This window comes from Monodelphis domestica, chromosome 1, assembly GCF_027887165.1.
Source record: "Monodelphis domestica isolate mMonDom1 chromosome 1, mMonDom1.pri, whole genome shotgun sequence".
Classification (NCBI taxonomy): domain Eukaryota; kingdom Metazoa; phylum Chordata; class Mammalia; order Didelphimorphia; family Didelphidae; genus Monodelphis; species Monodelphis domestica.
Genome location: NC_077227.1, coordinates 445,402,272 through 445,427,803, shown reverse-complemented (window position 1 = coordinate 445,427,803; position 25,532 = coordinate 445,402,272). Strand labels below are relative to the sequence as shown.

Below are 25,532 nucleotides of genomic sequence, written 5' to 3'. Positions count from 1 at the left end.
CCCAATTGCTTATAAAAAGAGCCTTTTTTTCTGCTTTCCCATTTGTAAAATGGGTATGAAACTTGATTGGTTTTCAAAGAGATAGCGTGGCTCAGTTAGTAAATGCAAAGTATATTATTGTATAAATGTTACTCCTTTCTCCCAGTTATTCCACCCCCAGCCCTGATTACCCCTCCATCAAAAAGGACAGCAGGGTCCTTTCTAACACTTTCCAACAGTTTCATTTCCTAGCGTTGCCTTTTCCCGAGATCACAGATTTAGATCTAGAAGGAATCTCAGAAGTCATACTAGTCCAATCCACTGATTTTATTGATGAGGAGACTAAGGTCTCAAGATTTGTTAAATTACCTCCCTAAAGTCTCATGGATAGGAAATGGTAAAGGAAGAAGCAAAGAGAGGGAGGGAGAGGGGTGAAAAGGGAAGGTAGGAGGGGTGTGGGAAGGGTCAAAGGAAACATTTATTAAGCACTTCTTACATTCTAAGCACTATGCTAAGCACTTTACAAATATTATCTTATTTTGTTGTCATAGTGTCCTGGGAGCATAGGTGCACTTATTGTCCTCATTTTACAGTTGAGGAATCTGAGGCAAACAGTTTGAATTTTGGTTTCTTTAGAAAAGAATGAATTCCTGTGCACATGTGCATGTCTTCTATTTTTTCATCTCTGTAGAAGATAGTGTTATAATATCCTGGAGTAATATTAGAAACACATTTTTCTTGAAATGTCTGATAGCAAGTCGTTGTTTATTCTAGATATGTGGGCCTTCTGCATTTTAGGTCATGTTCAGAAAGTTTGTAATCTGCATAGAGGAGCCATGTTGGGCTCTCGGGCCTCAAACTCCTGGCTGGCTCTTATTTTCATTGAAAAATTAGAAGGTTCCTGACCTTATTTTTTCTACCCCAAAATGTTCTCTTTCTCCATGAGTTGAGTCTGTTTTTTCTTTAGGAGTCCAAAATGGATTATTCATGGCATGTTTTGGTGATTCTAGGTTTGTAGTAAGTGTGTGTCACTGTCTGTCTGTCTCTCTCTCCCCCTGTCCCTGTCTCTTTTTCTCTTCTTTCTCATCTCATCCCCTTCCCCTTTTGGTACTGGCCTCCAACATGTCTTCCTTGAGCCTCAGGCTTTTACCAACACTCAATGGAAGATTTTGAGTCCAATCCATCCAAGCTCTTGCAGAAAGTTACAGTTCTCAGCTTTCCCTAGTAATTCCTGTTTCAGCCCCATTATTCAGATTCACCCACAGTTGTTCATAATATGCCAACCATGCATAGACTGCTCAAGACTGCCGGAATCCCAGAATCTTGGGTTTGGAAAATGCTTCACCATTATTATAACATTCATCATCTCTACTATCAAATAATATCAGAGAGCCAAAAGTCCCTATGCATCTGTCAGGGCTTAGCGGGGGAGCTGTCCAGTGGAGCACGTTGGGGCAAGGTTTACCTATGTAAAGCCCTTTGCAAAATTTGAAGTTTTATCTTAATGTATTTATTTTAAAGTAGAAAAGTTGTGGTGGTAGTTGTAGTAGTTGTTGTTGTTATACCATATGGCAACAATACTTAAAATCTTTGGGTTCTCCATGTAATGCTGGTGATCTTCCCAGACTTCCCTAGTGCTTAGACACTTGGAAGCTTGCCTTCGTACTCTAACATCTTTTCCTTAGGACCTTGACCTGTATTTCTCTCTGGTTCTGGCACTGACTTTCCTTGTTCTGTTCCATCTCCTCCCAGCCACCCCCCTTTCTCCCCCATTATTGTTTTTCATTTCAGTTCCTGGCTTGGTAGAATTGTTTACAACTCTAAGCTAGATGCCAGTTAGCCTTGCAATAGCTGATAAAAAACAGAGCCCTTTCTTCCATGGAACTTTAGCTCAAAAAGGTCTTCTATGACATTTCTGTTGACATACCCAGAAACAGTGACTCCAATCCGGCTGCAGGGGAATCCGTTTGTTGTTAAAAAATGGTTTGAGCATGGATCATAGAACTGACCTTCAGCAGTGGAAAGAATGGCTCTTCTTGCCCCTGCCAGGACCTCTGACTTGCCTATATAGGATTCCATTTAGTTTAATTCAGGAAATATTTACTAACCACTGATTGGAGTGGGGCTGAGGGGAAGGGAGGGAATATGGACACTGTGCTAGGTGCGGAAGATCAAAGACAAAAATGAAGTAGTCATGTGTCCTTGGCCTGATTGAAAACTTGCCTTCTACTGGGAGAAAACCACCTGTTCCTCAAATAAGTAAATGCAACACATTTACAATGTAGATACATTTCCAAGGGCTGGGGAAATGGAGCATTGAGGGGATCAGGAAAGTAACTGCCTTCTTTAGAGTATAACCATATATCACTCTGACTTCATCCTTTTAGAATCTGAAAAACACCAAGCTATTTATTGTAAGAGTAAGGACTGTCTTTTGTTTTTCTTTCTATTCCCACTGCTTAGCATAGTGCCTGACACATAGTAGGTATCTAATAAGTATTTATGGGCTGACTGACTACTGTCTGCTAGAGTAGAATCCCAGATTATTAGACTTTAGAGAGGGCATCAGAATTTAAAAAAATTTGCCACTGCCTTCAAGAATTCCATTTCTTTGTAATGCATTAAAGATGAGAAAAAATCAGGGCTAGAGAAAGAAAGAAGAGTTGCTTAAGACCACATCATGACTGATCTAGGACCAGTAACCAGATCTTTTGATTCCTTACCAAGAGATTCCTAAGAAACTGAAAATGCCCCTCCAGGAAGATAGCTTGATTGACCTGAGATCAATTCGCCCATTCCCTTTGACAGAATAAAGGGAAGTGTTATAGAGCCCACTCTGGACGTCTCTCTCTCCTTAGTCTTCACTTAAGAGTTTCCTTCACCTGGAACCTTTTCATTTGTTGCTTTGGGGGTGACAAGACAAATGGTTCCCCAATTGAAAAGTCTATGTATGTCTTCATTTAAAAAAGGAAATTAAGGTCCTTTTTTTTTATCCGGGGGGGGAGTGGGGGTATTGCCTGACTATATAACTTCATCAGTTACTCCCTCAGCAACTCAGCTGGTATTTCCAGAGCTCCTGATATGTCTCTATCCCATGAAATAATTAACAAAAGAGAATGTATTTTCCCTTTATGGGGATAAGGAGATACTGTTCTGTTTTTTTTTTCTTTTAAAAGCCAGAGCAGGAAATAGTGGGTTGATATCCAGGTTTTTCACCTGGGTCCTTCCTAGAACTGATGATCCAATGCAATCCAAAGAATATTTATTAAGCACTTAGGAGGTACAAGACACTGGGCTTAGTGCTGCTGACACGATAATAATAGCTAGAATTTATATAAGGTTTTGAAGTTCCAACATCCATTATATCACTGAATCTTCATAACAATTCTGTGAAGTAGGCACTATTATTATCTCCTGAGCAAGGTGAGACAGAGAAGGTAAGCAGTTTGCCCACTGTCACACAGCGCTTAAATCTTTGAGGGTAGATTGAATCATATATTCACTGGGCCATCTAGCTACCTGATACAATGGCACAACAAAACGAAAGACAGTTCCTGCCCTCAGTGAGTCTATATTCAATCAGAAATGTTGGGGGGAGAGCAGAATATATTGTACACAGATAAGTATAGTCAAGATAATCTGCGGACAGCAAATATTAACTAGTAGGAGAATTGGGGAAGTCTTTCTTTAGGAGTTGGTGCATGAAGCAAGGGATCAAAACCTGGTGAATTCATGAAGTAGGTAAGGGCTGTCTGATCCATCAGTACTTTTTTGTTAGCCCTAGCCAATGTCATTGCCAAAGTCTGACTAGGCCATGACCAACTCATTGTATGGACAGAAAAACTGATAGAACAGCTTGGGGCTCCAAAAAGGCTTTTCTGGGCTCTGATATTTCTCTTTGCTGGCACTTAGAGCCAATAAATACTCATTAAGGAGTCAATGAACATATCCTCTGTGTCCAGTCTTGAGCTTGGGGACATAGAAGATGCATAACGCATATTCTGCCCTCAAAAAAGCTTTTACTCTTTTTTTGTGAAGATAAGGCTCATTTATATTCATGAAAATATGAGAAAACAGTTTGGAGTGCACCTGCTTATATGCAAACAGCAAGTCCTAGAAGTTCAATAGGAATTTTGTAAACAGGAAACATTAATGTAGGCTAGAGAAATCAAGGAATGTTTCTTGGAGGATTAGCTGAGACTTGCCTTGGATAAGGAAGGGCAAAAAGGATTTGAAAATGTTAAGAAGAAAGGCAAGGAAACTTCAAGAAGAAAGTTTTAGAGGCAGGAATGAGCCTACTACACTTTGTACATAATGAGGAGGTTGAATAGTGAGGAGATAAGCCAGATATGGGTGGAAGACTCATAGTAGAAAATAGTCTCAATTAAAGCTGTCTTGACGGGGCGGAACTCAATTATAGAAGACTCTGAAAGCCAGGTTGAAGAATCCTGACTTGCTAAGGCAATAGGAAGCCATCACTGCAAATCCTGCAAAGAGAGGTGGTGATGTGGTCAAAGTTGGTCCTCTGGGGGTGTTAATTTGTCAGGTTGTATAGTATAGTCTAGATCACCAATGAGCACAAGGTCATAGATTTGGAGCTAGATGGGAGAGGAGATGCTACCTAATTGCCCCTCTTAATCACCCTTTTACTGATGATCAAATAGGCTTAGAAAGATGAAGTGATTTTCCCCTAATTATAAAGAGGGTAAGAGACAGAATTTGGATTTGAACCCAAGTCCCAAATTCAGTCATCTTTCTACCACTGCACGCTTTGAGGGAAACCTGCTAGGTGGGTGTAATCTAGGCTTCTGGACTTGCATGATGACAGTAAGCCTGGGAAGTCATGGAAGAGTTGTGTGACCCTGTGCAAGTCACTTAACCCCCATTGCCTAGCCCTTACCACTCTTCTTCTATGGAGCCAATATACAGTATTAATTCCAAGATGGAAGGTAAGGGTTTGTTTGTTTATTTTGTTTTTTTTTTAAAGAAAATAATGGTAGATTGAAAGAGATGCTTTTTTGTTGTTAACATCCTTTAAACATGGAAAAAAAATGAATAACAATCCTGAGCCATTGTGAGAAGTTCATTCTTGCCTTGGTGCATGGGCCTTGAGCTGAGCAACTCTCATCAGCACTAATGACAGCTGCTCTGCTCACTGACTTGGTATGGAAATATGAAAAGCTGTCTAATTCGCCAGCCCTGGAGATGGCTCTCCTCATCATTTCCCCACACCCCCTCCCTACCCTTCTCAGCAGTTACTCCACACTTTTTTTCTCTAAGCTGCTTCCTGTTACTGTTTATGTTTTTCCCAGCTGCTCAGATGTTGGGGGCCCAGGAGTCATTGTCAGTTAGGGTACTCAAGTTTTGTTTGATTTAGCCATACCAGGGGACAATGGAATTAGGTATGTCCCACTGAGGAGGAGAAATTTTCCATCACGTTGCAAAAAATGTTTATTATGTGGCAGGTCCTGTGTTAAGTTCTAAAGATACAAGGAAAGGTAAAAACTGCCCTTACCTTCAAGAAACTGCCTTTCTAATCTGGGAAATAACCTGCATACAACTATGTACATAAAGATATATTTTTACAAATATGGTATGTGGAAGTAATCTCCTAGGGGGACGCATTAGAATCCAGGTAAACTAAGAAAGAGTTCTTGGAGAAGGTAGAATTTGCACTGAGTTTTGAATGAAGCCTGTAAGCAGAGACCAGGGGAGGGAAAGCCTTCAAGGCATTGAAAAGACTTTGAGATAGTAGATGGAGCATCTGGCTTGTTAGAGTAACAACAAGGAAATTAGTTTTGGAGATGTTGAATTTAAGATGTCCACACAGAATTTGGAATGTCTAGTAGGCAGTTGGAGATGTGAGACTGGAGATCAGGAGAAAGGTTAGCACTAGATAAATAGAACTAGAGTTATTTGTATAGAGATGATAATTGAATCCATGGGAATTAATAAAAATTGCCAAGTTAGTTTAAAGGGAGAAGAAAACAGGGCCAAAGACAGAGCCTTGGAGGACACCTGAGGTTAGTAGGATGACCTGGATGAAGATCTATCAAAGGTGAGAAGGGACAGTCAGACAGAAGAGAATAGTACCATAAAAATCTTGATAGACAGTGATGAATGATAGTTTCAAAGACAGAAGAGAAGTTTAGAAGGATGATGATTGTGTGGTGTGTATATGTGTGTTTGTGTGTGTGTGTGTGTGTGTGTGTGTGTGTGTGTGTGTGTGTGTGTGTAGGTGTTTTAATTTAAGAAGAAAAGAAAGCTGTGGGCATCTTTATCAGTATTCCTTAAAGCTACACAGAACCCCCAATGTCTACTTGCTTTTTCCACTGACACCTTTCTTTGATGCTTATGACTGAGAGGGGATCTTGGCTTCCTAGTAGCTGGGTTAGTAAAACATAATTTTGGACTGATTTCATCAAGTTTGAGAGGCTTCTGATAGAGACTCCATGATGGACTTGCATGTCTGTTTTCCAGGGAGCACCCTGACCAATTCTGGAGGATTTTATCACTAGATGTCTGGCTGATAATTAATGGATTTATTTTTGTTTGCATGAAAACCATCTTCTTAGGCTTAGAGTTGTCAAGGAGGATTCATTTACAATGTGGTCTGCTGTATGCCAGGCATTGTGCTAAGCATACATATAAAGATAAAATATAGTCCTTGCCCTGAGGAAGCTCCAAGTCTAGTGAGAAAGATAACACACCTGCAACTCTGGACAAAAATTGGGGAGAATTCCAGAAGGAAGGGTCTAGAATTGAGAAGATTAGGGAAAAGGCTTCTTTTAGAACTATGATGGCAAACCTATGGCACATGTGCCAGAAAGGGCACATAGAGCCCTATCTGGGCACACCTGTAGTCGTTACTAGAATGCCAGAGGGAGGGGGTAGGTAGGTGGGAGTGTTCCCTTCCCCCACCTCTCTGGTCAGCAGCCCAATGAGATCGCTTCCGCCCTCACCTCTCTGGGGTAAGGTGCTGGAGGGGAGGAGTTGAGGGGGGTGGCACTAGATCTCTTAAAGGATCACCATTACTGTTTTAGAAGGTAGGATTTGCCTGGACATTCAAAGGAAACCAGAAGACTGAGACGAGATGGGAGAGAATTCCAGGCATGAGAAATTATGATCTGTATAAATTTCAGGAAAATAACCAGACTGATAAAAATCAAATTATTATTGTTATTAATAATAACAATTACTTAGCACTTACATTTGTTAAGCACTTTACAAATATGATTTCTTTTTTTTTTCTTCTCAACAACTCTGGGAAGCAGATATTATTATTATGGCAACTGAGACAAAGAGAGATTGTGATTTTCTCATAACAATTAGTAAGTGCCTGTGGCTAGATTTGAATTCATGACTTCCTGATTCCTGGACCAGCACTCTATATACAATTAAAATATTAGGGGACACCTAAGGTTAGCAGGCATGATCTGGATCAATCAAAGATGTATGAAGTGTCAGTCAGACAGAAGATTATAGTACCATAAAAATCCAGAGAGTTTTGTTACTTTGCTGTGTGTTCTGTATTTTTATCCCATTCTTGACTGTAAACTTCATGAGGGCAAGGATCATATCTTATCTAAACCTTGTTTCTACACCATCACCAAGAAAATCTACACAGTGAAACTTAGTAAATGATTTCTAATCTGAACTTGACTGTGAATTTGTCTTGTGACTGAGGACTTGTGACCTCTCAGATTCTGTGACCAAGTATTACCTCTGGCCAGTAATGTTGATTATACCATCTCACATAGCCCTTTTTCTTTCCTTTTTCAGTTCTCAGAGGAGATCCTGCCCACTCCCTCCTTGATAATGCCTCCCTGGGCTTCATAGCTCTTTTGTGGCAGACTCAGCTGTGGAAACTAAGTCTGTCAACAAACAATCTGATGTTCAAAAAGAGGGTGGGGTGGACTTGGAAATTCATTTGGACCCAATACAGAAATGGTCTACACAAACTTATGTTTTGATCTAGAAAGGAAAGAAAAGACAGGGTTGGAAGAGGAAGAGGGACAAGAAAAGATATGGGGGAATTCCAGAAAACAGGGAGGGAAGAGGTGATAAAAGCAAGAGTTGAGAGAGAATAGGGGAGACAGAAGTGGGAGAAAGATGTGGAGTAGAAAAGGGCAGAGAGAAATTTGAGAAAAAAAAGAAGTCATATTTGGAGATTGAAAAAGAGAAAAGGGGGAGAGGAAGTTTTAGAAAAGGGAGGACAGAGAAAAGAAGGAAGGAAGAGGAGAGACAAAAGGGGAGAGTAGAAAGGAGAAAGAAAAGAGAAAGGGTTGAGAACAGAGAGACTTTTGGTGTGAAAATATGCAAAAATTTAAATATAGGAATGTGAAAGCACATGCAAGATGTTGAAGATAATGGGACTGATTTTCTTGCACTATTTATATACTAGCTCTAAATTTTTTCATTCAGTTATTAAATTTTTGGAATAAGTGTATAATCTTTCATGTTAGCTATTTTGAAGAGGGAAACATTCAATCAATCAAATATATGTTTAGATATATTGAAAAACAAAAGAATTTCAGTTCTCTCTTTATCAGCCCTCCCATGTGATAATTTATAGGTCTTTATGAATAGTATGCATATTGCAAATTCATAGCCAGAATGGATCGATCTAGGAAGTCTTCTTGGAGGAGGTAGCTAGCTGCCAGACAAAAATTTGAAGCTGAGTTCTGGCTAGCTTTTTATTGCCCAAAATCATAACTCTAGGAGCAGTTATGTTTAAAGACCATCATGGAGATAATTTAAAAATGTTGTCTGAGTCTGTATGTTAGTGTGCTAATGAGAGCGATCTGGCTTGGAAATGGTTTCAACAGCTTGTGGGGTAACTGTAGTGGAAGTTTATACGGCCACTGTAATCCATGTATCACTGAGAAGATAGGTGACAACCGCTCTTTTGCAGTCTATCATGTTAATTGTATACTATTAGAGGTTATTAATCTGAGGATTATTAACATGATAGATTTATGGTGGGTTTCCTCAGAGTGGAAAACTTTAATCTGCTGATCTCCAGCTCACTTCAGTATGAGTATATCACATTTGAATGAATGATTGAATGAGAAAATATACATTGAGTACTTAAAACAAAGCAAGTAGTACGCTAAAATATGGGTTGACAAATATAAGAAAGTAAGACAATCCCCTGTCTTCAAAGATCTTACATTCTAATGGACAGCTAGAAAAGTGGATGGGATTGGATAGTAAGGAGGAAGGGGGCATGGTTTGGAAATTTCTAAGAAATGACGTGGCATGTAATGGTTTGGGGCAATATATAGTCAACAAAACCAAACCTAAAATAGATAAACAAAAACCTCACCTATCAGGGCTCTATTCTTAATCAGTGAATCCTTCAGGATCTCTGAGATGAATGACTCTGGACTTCTAATAATTAAACATTGGCTGTGCTCTGGGCATAAAGAGAAGAAAGTACTTGGGAAAGTTTTAAATTTCTGCCATTCCAAGCATAGATGTAGTCTTTTCCTGTTTGGTTCAGTAAATTCCAAGCTACTGAATCCCTTCTTTTCTATGACCAGACCAGAACAACTAGAGTTGTTCATCCTTTGTTTTGAAGAAAAGCACTGATATCATGGGGTAATGTCTTGATTTGTTTCTTAATCAAGAAACAAATCAAGAAACTTCTTAATTGGATTTAAATGAGGCAGAGTTGTACAAAGTTGTCAGCCAAGTTCAATGGCAAGACAGTCATCCAAGTCTGGTAGCAGGAGAGAATTCAGGGTAACTTGGGATGACCTGGGAGACAGTGGGCAACTTTGGCATTTTTGATGTCTGACCAAACTGTCAGTTCTCCACAATGCCTGCTTGAGCTGCCTTCTTGGCCCTTGCAACAAGTTGTCCTCTGCCCATTCCACCTGGGGTAGTTGTCACATGCTTGGGGGAGAAATTCCTCTAAATCATAGACAGTTTTTGCCGGGAGCCATCAAAGACCACACTGTTTGACACAGTCCATGTGGAAACCAGGTACTGCAAAGCAACCCCCAGGAAGGATGGAAACACCCATTGAAACCCCCTAAGTGACTTTCATTATTAACACCCCCTTATTATTGGAATTACCATGAGTATTATTCTTACTTAGCCTCAGGAAAAATAGATGAGAGCAACATGCTTACAAGGTTAATATAGATGTCCCACTCTTTCCCCCCAGGATATTACCAGGAGATTCCACTCACAAAATTAAACCTAAGGATTCTTATATGCACACTTAGATTCGACCCTCTCTTCTAGGCATAAAAACTTCTGGCAAATCTGTGCTCTGAATTCCCTAACCTATATCTCTGTCATGTTGATTCTATCCACTGATCCTGCCCTTAGCAACAATGTTTCATTGACTATCTTCCCTAGGCTTCCTGTCTGTTGTTAGGTTCCAAGGAAACATGTATGTTGAGAATGAAACTGTGTGCCAAGTAGATGTGTGCTCATGAGGGTATAAAATAAAACCAGGCCTCAGCCAAGGCAGAGAAGTTTATCCTGTGAAACCTGTGCTGTGGTTGAATGTGAAAGCTGGGTCCCATCCATCATTTTGCCAACACCATCCCACCTCCAAGACCCCATCCCCTGTTGGAGGCTGGCTTACCTCACAACAAGGTTTGAAACTTTTTTGGATAACTCTTAACCCGAGTTAGCCCTCTTGGGCCACATTCTTGTCCAGCTAAGGTTATTTCATTCACAACCTATATATAGCAAAGTGAATTCCAGGAGAATTTAAGCTCTCTGAGGGCAGAAACTATATCATATTTGTCTTCTTGTTACCAGGGTCTAGCATATTGCCTCAAACACTGTAGGTAGACAGACACTTCAGAAATATTTGTTGAATTGAAGTGATTCTAGGTATGCTGCTATTTGTTTTGGAAACTTAAATTTGGAGTGTTGGGAGCCTCTGAGCTAGACAGTTGTCATGAAAGGGTTGGATAAGACCTAGGGTAAGTCAGATGGACAGAGCTCTAAGTTGTAGCTTAAGTCAGGAGATCACAGGATGATAGAATTTAGAGCCAGAGGAAGCCTTGGAGAGATCATGTGAGCTACCCTTCTCATTGTGAAAAGAACAAACTGAGGCTCCCAGTGGTTAAGGGACTCATTCAAGATCACACAGGTTACTAAATAACAGAGTTGGAATTCAGATATAGATCCCCTACTTAAAACCCAGTGCTTCTCACAATGAAATATGCTGTCCACCTCCAGAGAGAAAATCGATAAACTCTGGAGTGCAGATTGAAACATCTTTTTTACTTTATTTTTCTTTAAACATGGCTACCATGGAAATATATTTTTCATGATTTCACATATAGAATGGGTATGAATTTGCTTGCCTGCCTTCTCAATGGGTGGGGGGGGGAAGGGGAGAGAGGAAGAAAAGGAGAATGTGGAAGTCAGAATTTTAAAAAGTCCTACCTTTTAAAATTATTGAAAAAGGTAGGAATCTTAAATACATCTTTGCAAACCAAAAAGCAGCCCCCACCCACAATAATGCTTTTTCTGTCACATCGAGCATGCCCCCTGCCATTGTTTGTGCTCTTTATGAAGATTTTGTCTAAATTTTGAAATGAAAAAGAAAGAGGAAAATGGCTAACAGTTTGACCTAAAGAAACAACAGCCAATATATTACATCTGTAATCTCCTAGTGTAGAATATAACCCCCTTGAATGAGGGAACGGTTTCATTTATGTCTTTATAGGCTCAACTTTTAGCATAGTGTCTGTCACATACTAGGCTCTTAAATGCTTTTTAAAATTTCTATGTGTATCTGCAGGGCATGCCATTGTGCCTGGCACATACATAACTGGTATAATCAGCCCCTCAAACATGCATTGGTTTAAAATCTGATTTTACCCCATTTAATCATTCATATAGAAACATACTTCCTATTGGGGCACATGTTTCATGATGATTATAGGAGTCCATTGTCTACAAGTGGCTATCCTAGGTGTCCATTTTGGTTTGCTTTTTTTTTTTAACTCTACCCTCTGTCTTAGAATCAATATTAAATATAGATTCCAAGGCAGAAGACTGGTATGGGCTAGACAATTGGGGTTAAATGACTTGCCCAGGGTCACACAGCTAGGAAGTATCTGAGATCTGATTTGAACCCAGGTTCCTTCCAAGTTGAGGCCTGGCTCTCTTTCCACTTACATATCCCAATGTGCTATTTGTTTAGCAGATGATAGAAGCAGTGCTTTTGTTCCAGCTCCCCAGAATGCAATAATATTCCCCCTCTCCATGGCCACATGGGATGAAATCCTCTGTTGGCTAGGGCTCTTGGAGGAGGGATAGAATTCTCCTACCCCCAGAGAAAACCCATAGAGGCCTCTGCCATTGCAAATTTACAACACCCTGGGCTCTGATCTGGAGGCTAGAGAGCTATGCTTGTAATAATAGTAATATTCATTATCATTCTTCATGTTGGTATAATGGTTTTTGCCTCTCCAAAGTGATTTTGAATCTATTATAAAATCCTGACCTCACAACAGTCCTGAAAGAAAGTATTATTCTCCCCATTTCATAGAAAATGAAAGAGAAAATGAATGGCTCAAACTTCCTACTACAGACTCCTCCTCACTCCCCAAGACATTGATGCCATTTCTGAGGCAGACAACTTTAACACATGTTAAAGCTAGCAGGAAAGCCAAGGCTTACAGACTAGGGCTTCTGGATCCCAGGCCCGACACCTCTTCTTTTTTGAACCAAAGAATGGGTGGGGGAAAAAAAGGAGCAGATGAAAGAATAAGAGATACTCCATTTGTTGGGATGATGAATCTGTAGCAGGTTTTCATGTTATCCTTCTTGAGCTTAGCCAACCCCCATCCATGATCCAGTTTCCTTCACCTCAGGAGGGAATTGGCCCCTGGTATCTGATCCAACCAATCATCTGGAGTCTCCAGTTTAGAGTTTTGGAAAACAGAAAAACGTTTAATTTAATTTGCATTTAATATGAAATAACACCATCCAGAAGCAAGCCTTGGACTGTTTTCAGCTTCATTCAGGAAAACTCAGATAGGAGGGACTCAATATCTTGTGAGGCTGGTTTAATCCTGCCTGGAGAATGGAAATGAAGTCCTGCTTTGGCCTTCTTCTTTGCAGTCTTTCTTTAAAACATCTTTCCCAAGACTGTTACCCAGATGTTAATGGAGATGCACATCTGTCTCAAACTCTTCTTGGCCCAGAACAAAAAAATAATAAAAAATCAAATTCATCAGACCCAGTTTTAAACTATATACTTCAGCATAAATCAAGAGCAGCTGCCCCCATAGCCTATTTTGTGCACTTTGTGGGCCTTTCTTGTTTATTGTGCTAGAAGGTAGAAGCCAAGAGCATCAGTTAACCACCAGTAGTATTAAACAGTGGTGTAAAAGGCTTGATTTTTCTCTCTCTTTGTTCACATTCAGCCTCAATCATTCACACATGTGGACCAGGTACATTTTGCTCAGAGTTGGGAGGAATTTGGTGGTCCTCCATCCAGTCCCAAAACATCATTGTGCAAGGCCGCTTTGCCATTGTGGCAAGACGCCCGTTTAATGTGGCATAGTTGTCAAAGCAAGATATTGGTGGTACCTAGATAAATAAGTATAAATAGTTTTCTTTCTGATATGTGACCGGATTATTTTCCAGTTGATTTCCAGCCCTGGCCCCAAGTGGCCCACAGATCAAAAAAAGATAAGGGTCAGTTACAAGGTTGAGCTCATTCTGCGTTGCCATGGCAACTGACCTCAGGCAACCCTCGGAGGACTACACCCAGCTCCCCAGGTGATATTTTCACTGTCCACGCCATCAATCCCAGGCCTTTCAAAACTCAGACTGCTTAATTGTCAGGGTTCTGTTTTGAAGAGTCTCCACATCCCGGTGGGGCCCCGGTTCAGGCTGCCAGAGCTCGTTTATGTCTTCCTGAGACACTTGGGACCCTGGGAGCTGGGTCCCTCCTCAACAGAAAGGCCTGGGAAGGCATTCCCTTGGGGTGGGAGGAAGGGCGCATTGAGTCCTCCTGGATTAATTAGTAAAAATATCTAAGCAGAAAATGGTTGTGGAGGTGTGTGCTGTCCAGCAAGGGCTGCCTTTGCTGAGTGACAAGTGGTGTTAAATTGCTGGGAGGCTCTTAATGTTGTGGGGCTAGTTGTATTGGGCACTCTCTCTCCCCCATTTCGTGTGCGCACACACACACACACACACACACACACACACACACACACATCCTCAGTGACTTCCCATCCCCTTTTTTCTGATGGATGTGTTCCCCCCAATTAAAAAAAAAACACCACATTTTCTAAGACCCTCTTTTCTGCTTTGACCTTCATCTATTCCCACTGTAAATTTCTGCTTTCACCTTTTCCCCCATCTTCACCATCCATCCCCACACCATTCCCAAGCCTGGCTTGATGAATTTCTTTCTGGTATTTAATGACAAATCAATAAATAAACAGCCTGATGTGGCTATAGAGATGTTATTGCTGCCCCCACCCCACCATTCTGTTGAGACTGTACACTCTTTGTTCATTATGGGAAACAAAGGGCCGAGATCCCTATTGTACTGTATTTCACAATCCCATCTCCTAGCCTGTTACAGCCATTTATTAGGATGGTGTCAGTAGGGTCATCTCCTTGTGTCTTTCCTCCTCCCAGATTGCCCTCTTAAATCCTCATTTGCTCCAGTGAACAAATGGGCTCTCCTCCTCCCCCTTTATTCCTGAAGCCATGTATTTTTTTCCCTGGTATCCATTTGTCTGACCCAGTGAAAGCATTTCTCCCAGCACTCATTGGAAGCTCCCTCAGTCTGGTCTCTTCGGGGCATGATCAGTGGCTTCTTGGTGTCTGGTGCTGTGGAATTTCAATCTGGCAAAGTTCATTACAAGTAGGAGTAATTGAGGGATTCCATCGCTCCACGACAGCAAGATTGCGCCTCCTTCTCACCTCAGTCTAACATTGAAGCAAATATGTGCCACTGCCTGGGATTGACCGTTTTAGTCAAGGAATGAGTTTTAGATCAACTCTGTTACCTGTCCCATATAGCTGAGAGTCTCCCCACTCCCATTGCCTTTCTAATTTCTAACAGCTGGTAAAAATAGATTATTCTCTCCCCCACCCCCTTTATTGCTCAGCTCTCTTAGGTGGAGAGAGAGAGGGCACCCATGCCCACTGGCAGAGCTTCAGCAAGAATGAGGCAGTACTTGCAGAGGGCACCTAGAGCTGAGGGAATGCAGAAAAGCAAAGAAAATACTTGTCTTCAATTCTGTGCCAGCAGGAGAGCATGCTTTGTCTTTGGTGCCGAATTAGCTACTTTGGATCATGAGGGCAGAGAGTTAAAGCTGCAAGGGAATTCTGAGGCTGTTTAATCCAACTTGTGCATCTTAGGGAGACTACATAACGTAGGGCCAAGTAGACAATTATGCATCGGAGCAAGATTTAAACCTAGTTCTTCAAACTTCAGAGTCTATCCTTTTTCTGCTCTGTCTTTTTCATTGACTCATAAGTGTCACTTCTTGCAGTTTTTTTTTTTTGCCAGATTTTCCTTTCTGCAGAATTCTCCGATGTTTGGGACCTGGGGCAAATTATCTCACTTCTCTGGGCCTCAATTTTCTTATCTGAAATGAGGGATGAGGATTGGACTCAGTGAGGTCTGTTATCATTATTAGCATAAAGTCCATGTTTGAACCATACATGCATACATGCAAACATATATGCATGCATTGTTTATTATATCATATTCTCATTAGGAGACGGCACTTCCTAGCTCTTTCCTAGTCTTAGTGGCCCATGACTGTGTGCAACAAACCCAAGTTGCCTCTAGGGAAATGGCTTCAAGGAGAAGCATGTCTCCAGTCTAAAATGGGCCAGGCAGCCTCCCACTACGAGTGGCATTCCATGGCCTATCAATGTGTCTAGCACCCGTCACACTCAAATGTGTTTGAACTTAAGAACAATGCCCTGGCACCTTACCAGCACAGCCCGTTTGGGTCACTGCAACCCGCTAATCCTCGCTAACAGGCAGTAAATTATGTACCTCCAAATTTATACAAATGCCTGCCTTTGACATCAGCGGGTTCCACCCAGGTTTCACCTTCAGGATTCTGATAATCAGCTCTCATTCCTTCTGGCTTCCCCCAAGACCAGTATGGAAATAAGTATGTGTCTGCCAGGGATCAAATGCTTTTGGAGACAAAAGTAGGTACTGAGAACATTACAGGATACTATCATCTCCCCACGACACTTTTACACAAAGCACTCCGCTCCTCTTTTGGGTTGACACAGTTTCAGCCTGAAAGAATCCAGCAGGCCAGCTTGTTTTAAGCGAGAGCACATCCTATTATTTTTTTGAGAAATGTAGTGTAAAATTAACGCTTATTATTCTCAAGCCTAGAAGAAGGGGTGGGGGGGAGAAGAGAGAGAGAGGAACCTTGGGATCATATTTGCTGGTTTGTGTTTGTTCGTCGTTTAAAAAAAACCCCAACAAAACAACTATCTCCAAATAATAAATCAATCGGTTTCCTGTGCCAGACCTCACTTATGTGGGAGCAGGAGAGATCTACCCCAGGAAGGAGTTGAAATCTGCATTTTATTTTACAAATGAGTGGGGCTGTATAATTTGTCAGTTATGTGGGTCTCTCTTACAGATGTCTGTCATGTGTTACTAGAAGAAAAAAGTGGGTGGGGGGGCTGGTAGTGAGGAGAGAAATGAGCGAAATCGGAAGAGTGATTGTGTGTTTTCACTCACAAAAGCCCAGTGCCCCACGCCTGAGTGGAGTGTGTGGTCTCCCAGACAGAGCTTTGTCACTTGGCTCAGAGGTGGCTTCCGTGCGGCTGTTTGCTCTTATATAATTCAAGAAAGTTATTCTCTAAAGGTGCAGCTATCTGTGGCTGTTCAGAATGAGAGAGGCTGTAAATGCCAGTGAGGAGAGAGTGATTATGGTGGCAATTTTAGCCCTATCCTTGGGCATTTTCATAGTTTGGGGAGGGGGATGTATATGCATGAAAAAGAAACATTTCTTCAGCTAACCATGGTAGTCATCTCCTTTCCTCCCCAACCTCCACTCCCCCTTTCCTCCCCCCTCTCTCTCTTTTTTTGTTGGATGGTTTTATAGACAGAGAAACACATAATGGACTCCTGTGGGAGTGTATCCAAACCCCCTGCCAGTGAGGAGAAGGCCTTATAATTCAGAAGTGGATTTGCAAATCAAAAGGTCTCGCCTCGAGTGGGAGAGATTCCCAGATCCGCAGGAACCCATTACGCTTTATTATTTTTCATCCCATTTTTAGTTTATTTTATTTTTGTTTCTCTTCTAGGGTTTAACTCTTTAAAAATATATGGAGGGGCTGGGAGGAGAGGGAAGAAATAGAACTGGAAACACCTAATTGACTGTGAGGCCCTTGTAATAATTAGCCAGAGACTTATATTGACACATGCAGATATTGGACGGTGTTCTGATGTAAATTACAGGCATTTAGACAGCCGGTACCTGAGCTTTTAATTCCAGAGGTGTTTGCGTGTGCATATTTCTGAATATTAGTGTTTTCCTTACCTGGTGGAGGTAGTATGAATCAGAGGAGAATGGATTGATGAATAGCCCGGCACTCAGAGAATGGAAAGTGAATGTCAGACATGATTTCTCTGATTTATAAGTTGCAGGGGCTTTCTTTGTCCTCTTCGTGTTTGTGCATCAGACGGTCATGTCTCCATTCACAGCAAAGTGGGTAAGGGCTCCTGTTCGGCATTTCCCTCGTAAATCGTCCTTTCCTAGGTTTAGCGTGGCAGCCCTGAGGACTGGCTCAGGGCTGGAGATCAGCAGGGAATGGAGGGGGGAGATGGGAAACCTAGGTGGGGTGCAGAGCAAGTGGGGAGGGGAGAGTGAGAGAGAGAGAGAGAGAGTGTGTGTGTGTGTGTGTGTGTGTGTGTGTGTGTGTGTGTGTGTGTGTGTGTGTGTGTGCACGTATAAAATTACCCAGGAGGGATTTCTATTCAGTGTGGATAGACTCATGGAGTCGTAGAGTAGCAGAGCTCGAAGAGACTGCAGGGACCAACTAGTTCAACCTTCTCATTTGACAGTTGAGGAAACTGAGGTGGAGAAAGGGGAAGCCCCACATGGATTTGTAGAACTTAAACTAGAACCTCGATCTCCTGACAACTGGTCTCTTACTTTTTCTAGCACATCATGTGGCTTGAGAATGTTCTTTGTGCTCAGTCCTTGGCATGCTTGGGACTCTGTCCTGTCAGAAGAAACAGGACGCATCTCAAAGAGTTCCGGTTCTGTTGGGGACACAAGATGGGAGTACATAAAACAGTTTAATAACAATGGGAGGCAACGTATGATTGACTTCCATCCTAAGTGGTACAAACAGAAGAAAGGAAGTTTGGTGTAAGCTCCTGGTGGGGGAAGACTTTCAGGAAAGAGGTGGGATGAGCCAGCTATGATAAAGGATGAAAAGCGTTTGTTTATTATAACCTTTGGAGAGGTTTTGGGTAGAGCCCACTGCTCTGTGTTGTCTGCTAAAATCAGTTTGTTATTTGTCCATTGGAATAGCCATGGCATAACATTTATAAAATCCTTCAGCAATTCTGTGAACTGTAGATATTTCCCCCTTTTTATAAATGAGGAAACTTAAATTTAGAACAGAGAAGTTGAGTCCCATGACTAGTAAGTAAATGTTGAAAGCAGCATTGCATCCAGAATAACTTAACTCTATGCCCTACCCACCATACACACCTGTCTGTGGGTCTAGAAGGCCTGATGATTAAGTATAAATTGCCACATCTAAAACTTGACTGCTGCTGCTGCTGCTACCACCACCACTGTTGCTGCTGCTGCTGCTGCTGCTACTGCTGCTGCTGCTACTACTACTACTACTACTACTACTACTACTACTACTACTACTACTACTACTACTACTACTACTACTACTACTACTACTACGACTACTACTACGACTACTACTACTACGACTACTACCACCACTGCTACTACAGCTGCCACTGCTACTTCAAAAGTTAAATGCTTTCAAATCAGCCAAATACCCAAGTAGCCCAAGATGAATTTGGCCCTCATTCAGGGAATAGCATATTATTCTCCTCCCCAAGGAGGTAGTGTAGAAAGTACCTTGGAAGGAGTACTAGATGTGTCATTAAATTGCATTTAATATCAGTTCTGTTTCTCTGGATAAATTAATTGATCCCTTTGGACCATAGGCCATTCATTTGTGAAATAAAGGGGTTAAATTAAATAAGTTACCTGTGAGGTCTTTACCTGCTCTAGCCAGTTATCCTGTGAACTCTTGCTGCTTTTCCAACACTGAACAAAGCTTGAGCATAGTGGGGCTGCTGGTTGACCAGGAGAAGTTGGCATGAGGTTTGGGAAGCAATATCTTAACTGATGCCTCTTCCTTTAAACTCCCCAACAGTCCCATCATCATAATCTGGACTGGGCCCAGGTTCAGTGGTGAAATCAGGAGTGTTTCTTCCCCTCTCTGAACCACTCACTTTCTCCTAGTTGTTTCCCATTGGTAGATCTCATTACTGGGGGAGCATCCTGATCCCTTGTAGATGTCCTAGTTAGAAAGCCATCTGATAAACCAATCTACCCACAGCTCTCTAGGGCTAAGGTGTTAATGTCTGGTAATGGCCTAAAATGTTCTGGGAATATATGTTTTCTAACTGAGAGACCCAGAAGCCTTTAAGACAGAATGGTACCGATCTATAATAGTGTAATTTCAGGTCTTGCCAGGACAGACTTCTGACCCATAGATATCTGGAGGTATCTTGAGCTAATGGGGTCTTCTTGAGCTTCTGAAGCCCTATCCTTTAAGTGGTTGTCAGTTCCCCTTTTGTATAAGGTTGACTTTTCTAATGGAGATAAAACACAGCCTCACCCCAAGAATGGAAGGGGTGTGAATGAGCCTGGCGTGTGTGTGTGTGTGTATGTGTGTGTGTCTTCCCATGTGGGCACTAAGGCAGCCTCAGGCACAGAAACTTTTCTTTTCAATGAAATTTTTTCTTTTAAATGAAGATTTCACTTGGACCTCAGATCTGCACAGATGTCCTAGTTGCAGCAGCTCCTGAGACATGTCAAATACCCAGTAGATTACAGCCGGTGTGTTATGTGGGGCAAGCCCGCCTGGTATCTGTGTATGTCATGGTTTAGTTACTGCCTACACTAGAAGTTGGGTACCTACCTGGTGCCTCTTTCAGTTCTCATCCTCATCCTGATATTGGGAGATGCAGAAATAGACCCTATAATCCCAGATCGGATGTGTCCTTTTTTCTTCCAGCAAGCAATGCAGTTCTTTCCAAGATGACTCCTGGTTTCTGGGTTTTCAGGGAATTTCAGGCTACTTTTATTTGTTGTTTGGGCTAATTTTCCCATGAAAAGAGTTAGAATACCCTGAGAAATAAATGCAGGTCCTTGACTCTTACACACCATAACCATTTCTCTCTTTCTCTGCTCATAATGGAAACTGATATCCATTACTTGACCTTAAGGACAAAGGGTAGTTGGCATGTGATTGGAATGAGGATTTGGGTTCATAGATTCTAAAACTAGAAAGTACCTTAGAGATTACCATGTTTAACTACCTTATTTTACAGAAAAGAATACTGAGGCTCAGAAAGGAGAAATTATTTACCCAAGATTTGAGGTATAGAAAATCTCAAGTTGGATAGATAACTGGATTTTTTTTCTCCCTTCAGTAGAGAGTAAGAGATCATAATTAATCAAAAAGCATTTATTTCCTATTTACTGTATGCCAGTCACTGTGCTAAGTGCTGAGACTGCAAAGACAAAAAAGGAAGGAGCTCCTGAATTTTCTTTGGCAAATTTAAAAAATCTAAGACCCAATTTCCCTTTGACACCCAGTTCACTACTGAGCTCTTCTCAGTAATTGAAAACTCATTGTCATAAAATTTTGAGCTAAAGCAACATTAGTTGAATACTCATATCTTACAGATGAGAAAGTTGAGGACCAGAAAGAAATGATTTGTCCAATGTCACTCTGTTAGTAAACAACAGTGCTGGAATTATATAAAATGTGTCTTCTGATTACAAATGCAATACCCTCTTGTTTTAATATTAGCCTAAACCATCTGTTTTCAGGTAGGTCAGTTCTGTTAATCAGTCAATCACAAAAAGCATTTCAGAGTTAAATGTAAATATCTCTTGGACCATCTGTGGTTTGGGATCATCTGTACCACTGGCCATTCTCCTTTAATGCATTTAAGAGGCAATGCATTCAGGTCATAAGATGATGACTTAGCTATGCTCCTAAAATCATGCATGTAGCAGCATCTCAGGGCTGGAAGAGCCCTCAGGTATCTCATCTAATCCACATTGAGTCAGAAATCCATCCCCTCTACTGAGATCCCTGACAAAGAGCCACCCAGCCCTTACTATAGTCGCTCCAGGAATAGGTAACTCAATACATTCACAGACTGTTCCATTTCTAGGCTTCTCCTCTTGTGAAGAAGTTTTTCTTTGTATTGAGGTGAAATCTGCCTCTTTTTTGATTTCTAGAAATCTTCCATTCTGCTTTCACTCACCCCCATATCCAATCAGTTGCCAAGTCTTGTTGATTCTAACTCCTTTTTTGCATCATTGTCCACTTGGTCCTCATCCCAACCATAGCCACCTTAGTGTAGGTCCTTATTCTGTTCTCACTCTTGCACTGGCCTCTCTCCTTTCTTCAATCCATTTACACAGCTGCCAGAGTGATATTCTTAAAGCATAAGTCTGACCATGTCCCTCTTCAGATCCATCAGAAATTGAGAGAATTTTATCAGTGGAAATGACATTTAAATAAGAAGCAGCAGCAACATCTGCTTTGCTATCATTCCCTAAAACCCTGGGATCTTTCCCTCTTCCTTGTAGCTAAAATCTTCCATATGTGCCATCTCCCACATTAGAACATGTTCCTTGAGAACAGGTGCTGTCTTAATTTTCCATTTTCACCCACAGTAGTAGTGCTTTGCATAGAAAGCTTAAAAAAACAACCCTACTTTCTGTCTTAGAATTGATAGAAATTATTGTTTCCAAGGTAGAAAAGTGGTAAAAGCTAGGCAATTGGGGGTTAAGTTACTTGCCCAGGATTATACAGCTAGAAGTGTCTGGGGCTAGATTTGAATCCAGGATCTCGCATGTCCAAGCCTGGTTCTCTATCTACTCAGGTACCTAACTGCCACTAGAAAAATCTTCATTAACCTTCCTTCCTTCCTTCCTTCCTTCCTTCCTTCCTTCCTTCCTTCCTTCCTTCCTTCCTTCCTTCCTTCCTTCCTTCCTTCCTTCCTTCCTTCCTTCCTTCCTTCCTTCCTTCCTTCCTTCCTTCCTTCCTTCCTTCCTTCCTTCCTTCCTTCCTTCCTTCCTTCCTTCCTTCCTTCCTTCCTTCCTTCCTTCCCTCCCTCCTTCCCTCCTTCCCTCCTTCCCTCCTTCCCTCCTTCCCTCCTTCCCTCCTTCCCTCCTTCCCTCCTTCCCTCCTTCCCTCCTTCCTTCCTTCCTTCCTTCCTTCCTTCCTTCCTTCCTTCCTTCCTTCCTTCCTTCCTTCCTTCCTTCCTTCCTTCCTTCCTTCCTTCCTTCCTTCCTTCCTTCCTTCCTTCCTTCCTTCCTTCCTTCCTTCCTTCCTTCCTTCCTTCCTTCTCTCAATGCCCATACTTTTGCACTGACTATCCTTGTAATTGCCTGGAATCTTTTCCCTTTTTCATCCAAATTTTGGAACCCCTTTAGGGTTCACCTTTTTTTTTTAACCCTCACTCTCTGCCTTAGAATTTATAGGTGTCCGTTCCAAGGTAGAAGAGTGATAAAGGCTAGGCAGTAGAGGTTAAGTGACTTGCCCAGGGTCACACATTTGAATCCAAGACCTCCTGTCTCCAGACCTGGCTCTTTATCCACTGAGTTACCTAGCTGACCATATCTTCTGTGCCACTTTGTACAAGAAATTTTTCCTGATTCTTTCGTTGGTTAATGCCTTCATCTCAGAAGACAGAGCTCATGGCCCTGCCCTGACCCGCATCCTACAAGCCGGAGATGCTTAGATGTTTCGCACACTCTCATTCCACGCTCTGGATCTCCTTGTCACCACCTTTTCAGGACGGTTCCAGGGTGCCTCCTAAAATGCAGTGCTAAGAACTAGGCATGAGGCACTGAGAACAATGGCCATCGAGACCCAAACCGTGTCCAGTCCTACAGCCAGTGTTTCGCGTCAGGCTTGGGCTGGGTGGCGCAGGGGCTGCAGGGAGGGGGGTGCAAGAGCCGTTGCCTAGGTGGATTGTAGGGGAAGCCGTGCCTCACAGCCTCCTGCCTTCCAGACGCTAATCTGCTGTGTCACTAACAAGTTGTATCATTTGAACCTTGCAGAGGAAGGCATCAATCACGAATGCAAGCTGTGTAACCAGATGTTTGACTCTCCGGCCAAGCTTCTTTGTCACCTGATCGAGCACAGCTTCGAGGGAATGGGAGGCACGTTCAAATGCCCCGTTTGCTTTACAGGTAAGGCCTCCCTGATGGTCCGGGGGAAAGAGAGTGGTCAAAGCCCGGTGCTTGTTTGGGGATGGAGTAAGAGGGAGGCAGAGACTCTCCGTAGACCTTCTCCTGCCTGAATTCTCTGCATGTCTCTGAAGGCCTCGGGATCGCTGTTAAAAGTTCCTTGTAGACAAAAGGATACGGGTCCTGAAGTCACAGAGCCTGGGTTCTGATCCTTATTCTTCTACTGACTAGCGCTGTCACTTTGGTTAAATTCCTTAACCTCTCTGGGCCTCAGTTTTTTCATCTACGGTATGGGAGTAATACTAGAGCTACCTGTTTCACTGTGCTAAAACTTCCTAGTAAACCTTAAAGGGCTTTAGAAACATGAGTTAGTATTATTATTGTCCTCCTAACTCCTTATTATCACTTCATTTTTTATTGTTACGCAAAACCCACTTCTATATTGGTCCTCATGATAAGAGCGCACATATATAAGCAACCCCCCAAAATAAAATAAAAAGTACACTAATAAGAAAGCTGACTCCAACATGCTTCCTCTCGAAGTGGAGAGCATTTCCCATCATGAGTCTTTCAGGACTGCCTCAGATCACTGCATTGCTGAGAGGAGCCACGTTGTCACAGATGACCTTGGTATAATATTGCTCTTTCGTAGATGTTTTGGGTAACCAACAAAGGTATAAGCTGGGAACTAGGAGGATGCCTGGTGCTGGTTGGGACTGCATTAGGCATCTAGACTTGACTTTTGCGGCTACTTCGTGACTAGTGCTTTGCATTTCTAAAAGCGCTTCTGTCCCCCTGGTACTTCAGAGGCAGCCTTGTTACATGGGATGCATGTCTCCTTTGGGTGGAACATCATCCCAAGACATTTTCAGGCTTTCACCCCCCCTCTGCCTTGGTTTTTCAGATCTTTATGTAATAATTTAGCATTGCTAGAAAGTTCTCACTCGAATCCTTCGTGTTGTCGCTGAGTTTTCTTACCGCGTTGATGCGGCTCCCATTTTTTCCTTGGAGCCTGTCTTCTGATTCATTGCCACACCCCACACCCCCCAGCCTCCCAGGGTTGGCTCCATTCCCTCCTCCACCCTGTCCCAGGCTGCCTTTCTAAGCTCCTCTTGGCCCATGGCTTGGGCCACCTGTGCCCGCTGACGCTGATGGGGATAATCTCCCCTGGGGATTGCCCCTCCCCAGCCCCATGCTTTGGCCGATGGACTGACTCCACTATTCTTCCAGTGATTTGGCTGGAAGGGAGCAAGAACAGCTACTGTTGAAAAGCCCCAAATCCTCTTGCTTTGGTCAGACCTGGATCCCAGGCCTGGACAGCTGCCCAGGCTACAGGGGCCGAAATGTGCCCCTACCTCCCCTCTGTGATCTGACAGCCTTCCAGGCTGGGAGAGGGGGGAGGTGAGTCTCCAGGGCCTTGCCCTGCCTCTCCCTCCCTGTGCCGCCCAGATGGCAGCCGGTGTGGGGGGAGAGGAGGGGGTTCTCCCTGCCTCCCCCGACATCTGCCGTCTGTCACTGTGGGAAGCCCCACCCCAGGGAGAGCCTGGCCTAGCATGGAGGTGGGGATTTGGGGGGGGGTGGACTATGGATCTCTCTGTTCCCAGAGACACAGCTGCTTCAGGGGCTCCTCCTCTCCACCCCTCAGGGCCCAGCCAGGCTTGTGTCTTCCCCATGGGTGGGCTCCCTGACACTGGGAAATCCAGAATGTAGTAGGAGGGGGCTGGTTAAAAGATCCTTGCTTTGGCAAGGCGCATTCCTCGTCTCTGAGAAACATTGAGTCTCTCACTCAAGCTAGATGGGGCCCACTCACTTGGGAGACCCTACTCTAGGTTCTCTTAGGCATGAGGGGTACGGACGGAGGAGCCCAGTGATCGCAGGGCATGCCCAGGGATTTGTATTTTTTATCCACACCATGCTGGGATGCTGCACCTAAAAGCTAAGTCTGTGGATCTTCTTCCTCCCTTGGCCAAGCCTGTTCCTTTTATCTTCCTTTATTTCCTCTTCAGGCCCCTAGTGCCCTGGCTTTCTTCTCCCATAAACAACCTCATCTTCCTCCTCTATATCATCAGATAAGGCCTATCA

The 25,532-nt window shown here is 42.7% G+C and overlaps 1 protein-coding gene across 4 annotated transcripts in view; it reads left to right on the top strand.

Moving 5' to 3' along the window:
• The window catches only part of ZNF423 (zinc finger protein 423), a 441,008-nt gene that overhangs the window by 387,451 nt on the left and 28,025 nt on the right, over positions 1–25,532 (top strand). For all 4 annotated transcript variants that reach the window (XM_007474837.2, XM_016424091.2, XM_016424089.2 and 1 more), the window contains one exon: positions 23,322–23,453. In XM_007474837.2, coding sequence (XP_007474899.1) covers positions 23,322–23,453 — 132 coding nt within the window. The remainder of the gene's footprint in view (positions 1–23,321; positions 23,454–25,532) is intronic.